A 9,559-nucleotide genomic window follows, 5' to 3' on the forward strand; every position below is an offset into this window, starting at 1 on the left:
TTTTACCATTTAAGTGATAATTAAAATACAAAATTCAACAAAAATTGTCATATTTTTATTTTGTATGATGATCCGCTGGCTCTCAGTCTCACCAAACTAAACCAAACCACCAGTAGGTACTATGACAATGACAGAAGACGCTACCACATCAGCGCAGAAGCGCCCTCGACCAGAGGAGATGGAGTTAGACGAAGAAGTGTCAGTCAAAAAACCCTCATTCCCTCCCATCTCACGAGAAAAGCTGAAATCAGATAAAACAGAGCTGAGGAAAGTACCGATACCGCCACACAGATACACTCCTCTAAAAGAAAGCTGGATGAAGTTATACACACCAATAGTGGAACAGCTGAAACTCCAAGTCAGGTTTAATGTGAAGACCAGGACAGTGGAGTTGAAGACCTCCGCGGAGACTGCAGATGTGGGCTCCCTTCAGAAAGCTGCTGATTTCATCAAAGCGTTCACTCTCGGTTTCGATATTGATGATTGTTTAGCTTTGGTTAGGCTGGATGACTTGTTTTTGGAAACCTTTGAAATATCTGATGTAAAAACATTGAAAGGAGATCATTTAGCGAGGGCGATTGGACGAATAGCAGGGAAAGGGGGCCGGACCAAGTTTACAATTGAAAATGTAACTAAAACCAGAATTGTGCTTGCAGATTCTAAGATTCACATTTTGGGCTCGTTTCAAAACATGAGGATCGCGAGAACGGCAATTTGTAATCTCATTCTGGGAAGCCCTCCAGCTAAAGTTTACGGGAAAATGAGGACTGTTGCCAGTAGAATGTCTGAGAGGTTTTGAAAGTTTTTAAAATCTAAAGCTTTATGTAGTGTTAGTTTTGGAAATTGTGACCTTGTTTTTATGTAATTTATTTACGAAGTTGTGAGGGTATTATAATTGATAATGAGGCCCTCACAAAAAAAACGTGCTACATTAAATTATGTAAGCTATGTCAGGGAAGCTATTTCTAACTCATGCCTTGACATGATCAAGTGAAGTTTACAGTATAAGAGAATTCTTGGTGGTGTCATAAATTTACATCTGTGGTGTTGAAAGTTCTAATTTATTCACTAAGAATTAAGATCGATATTCTTTATCCATTTTACATTTTAATATCGAGTTTGCCTGCTTTGTCGATGTATCTAGCTTTTACAACCAACAACTGTCACAACCCTAATAAAGTAACACTTACTCAGTTTTAACAACTGTCACAACCCTAATAAAGTACACTCAGTTGTAACAACTGTCACAACCCTAATAAAGTACACTCAGTTGTAACAACTGTCACAACCCTAATAAAGTACACTCAGTTGTAACAACTGTCACAACCCTAATAAAGTAACACTCACTCAGTTGTAACAACTGTCACAACCCTAATAAAGTACACTCAGTTGTAACAACTGTCACAACCCTAATAAAGTACACTCAGTTGTAGCAACTGTCACAACCCTAATAAAGTACACTCAGTTGTAACAACTGTCACAACCCTAATAAAGTAATACTCACTCAGTTTTAACAACTGTCACAACCCTAATAAAGTACACTCAGTTGTAACAACTGTCACAACCCTAATAAAGTAATACTCACTCAGTTTTAACAACTGTCACAACCCTAATAAAGTACACTCAGTTGTAACAACTGTCACAACCCTAATAAAGTACACTCAGTTGTAACAACTGTCACAACCCTAATAAAGTACACTCAGTTGTAACAACTGTCACAACCCTAATAAAGTACACTCAGTTGTAACAACTGTCACAACCCTAATAAAGTACACTCAGTTGTAACAACTGTCACAACCCTAATAAAGTACACTCAGTTGTAACATTCTAATTCCCGTTAACAGTACTAGGGAGGCAAAGCCTCCCTAGTTTTAGTCACACTTGCTCACTTGCTCACTTGCTCACTTGCTCACTTGCTCACTTGCTCACTATATAGCCAGGTGATGTGATTAGAACTGAAGGGGTGTTTTGGATGTCATATGCAGTGCTCTGACGAGAGTGAGCCTCTTTTAACCCTACAGGAACGTTCAGATCTTATAAACGCAGAGTTCACCCCTCCTTTCGTCTCCTGTGATCCTAAGTTACTGTCCGTCTTCGTGGTAGCCTTCGACACCAGAGCAGGTGACTTTATCAGTATATTTTAATGAATTTGTAATAGTTACACCAGAACAGGTATTTTAATGGATTTGTAATCGTTATGAAAATTATTTAGTTTACTTACTTAGCTTATGTAGGTACTCGTATGTCCCGGGGAGCCTATTTAAAGCCTTTGCTCAACTCTCAGTAACAAGAATTGCGCCCGTTGTTTCGTTTTGGCGTAAGGTTTTTTTTTTCTGGGTGCCACAGACCCACCCAATGGTGCTGACTTTTTTGGGTTAAAGACCCACTTTTCCATTGAATGTGGCTCGCTGGCTGAGCTGCGCTCGCAGTAACAGTTCACCACCAAATTTTGTAATCCAATTTTTTGAACTTTCCCTATCAACAATCTTAGAGATTGGACTAAATATTACATTCCATAATTTAGGACTTGAAGTTGATGACCTTCTTCCGTCAGATATATTATATGTACTATTCATATATATATATGCAATATTCCACCACATTTTGGTTGATAATTTGATTTCCAAAGTCCACTCATACATATATGGAAAACTTACAAATACCCCTTAAAATGCTGGCTTTATACTTACAGTATAAAGATGTAGGTATAGGTCAGGGACGTAGCCAGGATTTTTATTTGAGGGGGGCTGTCGGCGAGCGAAGCGAGCCGACGCGTCCAATCCGACGTGTCCAATCCAGCTGCGCAGCGAGCGAAGCAAGCAAGCTATGGCAGGGGTCCAGGGGCGGAGCCCCTTGGCAAGGGCTAGGGGGCGCAGCCCCCCGGAAAATTTTTGCGAAACAGGGTGTTTTAGACGACATTTGGCATTAAAGAAATTTGTAGGACAGCAATAAACTGGGATTGAAAAGAATCAAGTACTCACGTAAATTTGGTAACTTCACAACAGCAATCTGCATTCTCCAATCAATTTACGACTTACTCAGGCCTCATCGTCTTAAGATTTTTACATTTCCTACGGTCTAGGGGACACTACTGACTATTTATAGAAGTCTTCTAGAATGTTTGCTTGGATGTTATGACAGATATTTACTAATCCACAGTTCAAATCTTTGACTGACTGCAGTAATAAACACAGCCCAGTTACCAGGCGACCATGGGGGAGTAGACACACAGTTGATAACAACAGACCCACTATCAATATCAACAGACCCACTATTTCATCTTAAAGACCCACAAGTCAATCCACAGACCCATTTCAGAGTAGCAAAGACCCACTATTAAGCGAGTAGACACACACTTAATAACAACAGGCCCACTATTTGAGCTTACAAACCTACTGCCAATAACAACAGACCCACTTTGTAACCTTACAGACCCACAAATAAATCTACAGACCCATTTCAGAGTAGCAAAGGCCCACTATTAAGCGAGTAGACACACACTTAATAACAACAGACCCACTATCAATATCAACAGGCCCACTATTTCATCTTACACTTACAGACCCACAAGTCAATCTACAGACCCATTTCAGAGTAGCAAAGACCCACTATTAAGCGAGTAGACACACACTTAATAACAACAGACCCACTATCAATATCAACAGGCCCACTATTTCATCTTACAGACCCACAAGTCAATCTACAGACCCATTTCAGACCCATTTCAGAGTAGCAGGGACCCACTATTTTAATAGTGGGTCTTTGCTACTCTTAGCAAAGACCCACTATTAAGCGAGTAGACACACACTTAATAACAACAGACCCACTATCAATATCAACAGACCCACTATTTAATCTTACAGACCCACAAGTCAATCTACAGACCCATTTCAGAGTAGCAAAGACCCACTATTAAGCGAGTAGGATGTTATGACAGATATTTACTAATCCACAGTTCAAATCTTTGACTGACTGCAGTCATAAACACAGCCCAGTTACCAGGCGACCATGGGGGAGTAGACACACAGTTGATAACAACAGACCCACTATCAATATCAACAGACCCACTATTTCATCTTAAAGACCCACAAGTCAATCCACAGACCCATTTCAGAGTAGCAAAGACCCACTATTAAGCGAGTAGACACACACTTAATAACAATAGGCCCACTATTTGAGCTTACAAACCTACTGCGAATAACAACAGACCCACTTTGTAACCTTACAGACCCACAAATAAATCTACAGACCCATTTCAGAGTAGCAAAGGCCCACTATTAAGCGAGTAGACACACACTTAATAACAACAGACCCACTATCAATATCAACAGGCCCACTATTTCATCTTACAGACCCACAAGTCAATCTACAGACCCATTTCAGACCCATTTCAGAGTAGCAAAGACCCACTATTTTAATAGTGGGTCTTTGCTACTCTTAGCAAAGACCCACTATTAAGCGAATAGACACACACTTAATAACAACAGACCCACTATCAATATCAACAGACCCACTATTCAATCTTACAGACCCACAAGTCAATTTACAGACCCATTTCAGAGTAGCAAAGACCCACTATTAAGCGAGTAGACACACACTTAATAACAACAGACCCACTATCAATATCAACAGGCCCACTATTTCATCTTACAGACCCACAAGTCAATCTACAGACCCATTTCAGAGTAGCAAAGACACACTATTAAGCGAGTAGACACACACTTAATAACAACAGACCCACTATCAATATCAACAGACCCACTATTCCACCTTATAGAGTATAGACCCATATAAGTAAGTCTACACTGTAATAAAACACATCCAAGCTATCAACAGGCCCACTATTTGAGCATGTACAGACCCTCATTAACCATGGTCAATTCAATCCTTACCTCACACCCCCCCCCCCCCCCCCCCCAACAAAATATGTTGTTTTTTTTTCGTTTCAGACAATTTTAATTTTTCGATGAAAAATTTGAGGCAAGGGTGCTGGCACCCTTGGCACCCTATAAAAAAAAACCTTATTTTGGCGGACGCTAGATTTCCATTTCACTATAACTATTAATATAAGCTCTAATCAGCTCACCTTATAATAATAATATTGAAACATTAGTACACTACGCGTGCCACGTTCAAGTTGGGCTTATTACAAAATACTATACATTAGTATTACTAGTATACATTAAAATACGCTCGTGCCGCGCATTCATTGACCACAGACTAGCTATACACCACATCTCCGCAAGCAATCCTCGCGCGCGTGTGCACGGCAAGTTGACATGGTAACGAACGGAAGCAAGCAAGCAAGGAACACGACATATTCAGACCCGCCTACTGCTATCTCCAAAATCCACGTTTTTCTGCAAAAACGTCCATTCGTAACCTTTCACTATTGCCTTTTTTCAAAAGGGTGAAAAGGAAAAAATCACATCAGTCAATTCTGCTACTTTCTGACTTTCTGAGTTTTGCATATTTTGAGACCTGCAGATGATATATAATGTAGCTACTCACCGGGGGATTCCGTCTCTTAAACCTTTAAACTTACCGATTATATTTATCAGGGAATGTGGTGGAATGGAAGTACCCAGAAAGTTACTCCCTGACAGGGGTAGAGTTCAAGGCCCTCCCCAGTGGAGCTCACAACGTTCAACACGATGTCATGATATTCGAGTTGGCTAATAACTTTGGTTTAGCAGCTTATATCATGAAACAGGTGTGTACTGTGTGTGTACTGTGTAGTCATATATATATATATCATCTTCATTTTGGATAATTGATAAATAAAATATTTGTTACATCATGCATGGGTAGAGAAAACCTTGTTCTGGTAACCTTGTTGTCTGCACAAGAGCGATTCTAACTGCACATCACATTTGTTGTGAACAGACTTTTCTCAAGGCATGCTTTATTTCAGTACTACATTATAAAGCTTTACCAGTCAGCTCACATCTACCATGTACAGGTCGACAACACAGCAGAGCGAGGTGCGCGTATGAAGAGTGTAGGAGTAATAACCTCCAACTATCTGGCCCTCTGCCAGCACGAAGAGAGACTTGTAGAATTAGCACACGACAGTGTGGAGCACCCTGGCGCGTACGAGCAACTCATTCAGTACTTTGCAGAGTTTAACCAGGGTTGTAGTGTGCCTGTGTCTCTGGAGATGAAGGCTAATAGTGTGGGCAGTATGTACGATCTCTTTAAGTCTCAAGGTTTGTTAGCTCAGGGTCTGTTAATCTGCTCACCATCTTTTGTAGTTTTGATAGATTACTGGGGACGAAATGAGAAGGGTTTTAAAATTTATTTATTCGAGTTCCTTTGTATTTCCATCTGTCTTAAGAGAAGCAGATTGTTAGAAGTAAAGTTGTAACGTTCTCCCCAGGCGTACAGATATTCACACTGTGGAAGATGTTACTATTGAAGAAGAGGATTCTCCTCCAATGTACTCCTCCAATCTCCAGACAGTGTAGCTACGTGATATGTCTGGCTGCTATCTGTCACTCTCAGTTCACTCAGAGCAACCCTCTTTTCTATGTTACCGTGAGTACTTCTGTCTTATCTCGTTCGCTTAGTTGGGCCAGCAGTTGAATCATGCAACTCACTGATTTAACAATTGTAAGGTAGTACGTTTCGTGAAATGTCGGGGTGAGATGTGCCGAGATATCTCAGTAGACTGCTAATGTTTCTTTCATATTATCTCAGTGTTCCTTTAAATAACCGTTAGATACATGTCTAGCCCGGTTTCTAACTCTAAACATGTCAGGTAAACGACATGACAACGTTAAACTACAAGCAGTCCTACATAGCCTGCTCAGCTGACATGATCCTTAAAACTAAAGGTAACCAGCGCGGCGTATACACTCATCATATTGTAATAGATATTACTTATTAGTTTCAGTAGTTTAGGGTCTCATCCATTTGGAAATTATCCTATGAGAGCACCTATCAAGATATTAAGTTTATGACCCTTCAGGTTCGCAGGTGTATGACGTGTACGTGACAGGAAGTGCGGTGGTAGATCCAAAAGGGGAGATGTTTCCTGTGACCAGGGGAGATATTATCAGATACAACCAACTCTGTGGTCAGTTATTTTCATGCTTTGAGGATTTTAGTTACTCAGAAACGTTGAGGATTTTATCTGAATTAAGTAAAAGATCGTAAATATTGTACATTAGGAATGATTTTTGGACTATGTATTTGTTTCACAAACATTGAATTGAATATATGAGCAGGTGCAGATGGAGCATCTGTCAATATATCAGATAACATCAACATATCAACATTATATCAACACATCAACATATCAACATATCAATATTTCAACATATCAACATACCCCAGGCGCAGTAGACAAGGAGTACGGCAAGAAGAACACATCAGAAGTAGATAGGTTAATACAGGGCTACTTCAGTGTACTTACCACGGACCTGTTCAACACTCTCACTAATCTCATGACTGGAAGTAGAGGCTTGCAGCCTGACGATCTTAAAGATATCCGGTCAGTACTGTCTAACTTAGGGGGGGGGGGGGGGGGGGTGGAAGTAGAGGCTTGCAGCCTGACGATCTTAAAGATATCCGGTCAGTACTGTCTAACTTAGACAGTGTCTGAGTTAATGTTTCTTTACTTACTATTGCTATTAGTTAACTATCAGAAGTGTGAGAGTTCGGAATTTGGTGGTTTAGATACTGGATTGTATTTGGTAAGTTGACGTGTTTTGCTTCAGTGTTTCTTCTAAACTTATAACTCATCAACACTCAAGGCAAGTGCCTGTTGTATCTGTATGAGTAGCAGGAAATGACATACTACTAAAAGTAACACTTCCTTGTGTTACGTACTATTACTGTGATAGTGTGACTTGTGTCACATTACGTTTAGAAGTTGTCATGTAAATGTACAAAGTATGGAGCTCCTGGGTGTCGCTAATTGTTAATTAGGATTACTAATGTTCAGTGTCATGATTCGTATATGTCACATAACTTGATGTATTATGTGATCTGTTATATATACACTAATTAGTTACTAATCAGTACGTTAGTTAACTGAAAAGTGTTGTATTTTAATATAATTACAACACTACAAATCTATTACATTTATTGAGGATGTAACAGAAGGTGTAATATGTATAATGTTGATTTAGGATGGAGAACTCCAAATTCCCCTCCATCCTCAACTAGACTTTCACTTTCTCAACATGACGTACCAAACTCTTGCAGGTTACACAACAGTGATTTACCTTACCTGCAAACGTTAGTAGACAAGCTAGGATACGATGTGGAACTCTTCTCTCCAAGTTGCTGTGAAGAGCACTTCTCGTCCCTGATCTAACATTCTTTTAACACTCTGTTATTTAACACACATTGCATTCCTGTTAGCACAGATAACAGATTTATAACTGTGTTAGATAAGCTGTTGACTAGATAAGCTGTATTATAATGAAGACTGTAAATTGTATAGAACACGGTGTTTGTTGTACTGTTTATTGTACTGCACACAGTTTATTATTGTCCTCCAAATGTTCACTGTTTTACCTGTTATTTGCAAACCCTATCAATTAGTACAACCTTGGACTATAATTATCACGTTCCTTTTGTGTTCCTCATCTTTGTTTTATATATGGTAACAAGTAAATTTTATCAAATTATAGGAGTAGACATTAGTCCTGTTATTTATCTACTAACTCTTATACTATTACAGTCACTATAGCAAGTTTCTTAGTTTTACGGTCTTCTTGAAACTGACACCCGTAACACCACTGGGTTAAGAGAAGGTAGAGAATACAGTGTTTTAGTTTGTTCGTGGCTATCATAAATAATAAATATGTAGGCCACATTTTTGTTTCATTCCTCGACCTGTCAGATATGGCCAAGGGTTTGTCATCTTTAAACTGCGTGCATATCATTTTATTTTACAAATATAAAGAACTGAATACTTGCGGGGAGGCGAGTTTAGAAACGTAACAGTGATTGTTTGTTGGAAGCAGAAAGAGGTATGTAATGGTATGTAATGGTATGTAATGGTATGTAATGATATGTAATGATATGTAATGGTATGTAATGGTATGTAATGGTATGTAATGGTATGTAATGGTATTCAATGGTATGTAATAGTATGTAATGGTATGTAATGGTATGTAATGCAAATGGTATGTAATGGTATGTAATGGTATGTAATGGTATGTAATGGTATGTAATGGTATGTAATGGTTCATTCCCCGCCAGTATTCAGATCTATTGGCTCTTCGAAAATTTCATGATTGACTCATATTTAATTATTTATTGTGAATTGGAAACACGACAATTTTGTATTGATTTTGTGTTAAATCTCTATTCCTGAAATGAATTTGTAAAGTTATATTATCAACTTTTGTTTCAATGTTTGATATTGTACATGATCTTTAACTGCCCCATGCAATATTTGATATTATGATTTGTAATTAATTCTTGTTTTACTTTTACATTATGTCAAGATTCTTTTCCAAATAAGCCGAAATTTTACAATATTCTTGATATATCCATCTCCTAACACAAATTATTGTTGTAGATGCCAAAAGTTACAGTGTGA

General features: G+C 38.8%; 3 protein-coding genes across 3 annotated transcripts in view; all 3 read left to right on the forward strand.

Annotated features, from left to right (window-relative positions):
• The window catches only part of LOC134816441 (RNA-binding protein PNO1-like), a 95,900-nt gene extending 94,789 nt beyond the window's left edge, over nt 1-1,111 (forward strand). The window contains exon 2 of the mRNA XM_063825277.1: nt 117-1,111. Within this exon, the coding sequence (XP_063681347.1) occupies nt 122-799 (678 nt within the window). The 5' untranslated portion in view covers nt 117-121 and the 3' untranslated portion in view covers nt 800-1,111. The remainder of the gene's footprint in view (nt 1-116) is intronic.
• An 824-nt stretch (nt 1,112-1,935) lies between these two features.
• LOC134816437 (DENN domain-containing protein 11-like) lies at nt 1,936-9,463 on the forward strand. The gene is made up of 8 exons (XM_063825274.1): nt 1,936-2,121; nt 5,562-5,713; nt 5,963-6,209; nt 6,380-6,537; nt 6,761-6,836; nt 6,971-7,078; nt 7,339-7,495; nt 8,212-9,463. Exons 1-8 carry the CDS (start codon nt 1,980-1,982, stop codon nt 8,321-8,323), a joined length of 1,152 nt encoding a protein of 383 aa, XP_063681344.1. The 5' UTR covers nt 1,936-1,979; the 3' UTR covers nt 8,324-9,463.
• The window catches only part of LOC134816440 (40-kDa huntingtin-associated protein-like), a 47,589-nt gene continuing 46,096 nt past the window's right edge, over nt 8,067-9,559 (forward strand). The window contains exon 1 of the mRNA XM_063825276.1: nt 8,067-8,094. The gene's annotated coding sequence lies outside the window, so the exon portion shown is untranslated. The remainder of the gene's footprint in view (nt 8,095-9,559) is intronic.

This window comes from Bolinopsis microptera, chromosome 6 (assembly GCF_026151205.1).
Source record: "Bolinopsis microptera isolate Bmic1 chromosome 6, MBARI_Bmic_1.0, whole genome shotgun sequence".
Lineage (NCBI taxonomy): Eukaryota > Metazoa > Ctenophora > Tentaculata > Lobata > Bolinopsidae > Bolinopsis > Bolinopsis microptera.

Bases quoted from the DNA above. Each gene is read 5' to 3' on its own strand.
- LOC134816437 (XM_063825274.1), top strand. From the start codon at position 1,980: ATGCAGTGCTCTGACGAGAGTGAGCCTCTTTTAACCCTACAGGAACGT. The intron at 7,079-7,338 runs GTCAGTTATTTT...AACATACCCCAG, and splicing joins CAGATACAACCAACTCTGTG to GCGCAGTAGACAAGGAGTAC. The intron at 7,496-8,211 runs GTCAGTACTGTC...AAACTCTTGCAG, and splicing joins GACGATCTTAAAGATATCCG to GTTACACAACAGTGATTTAC.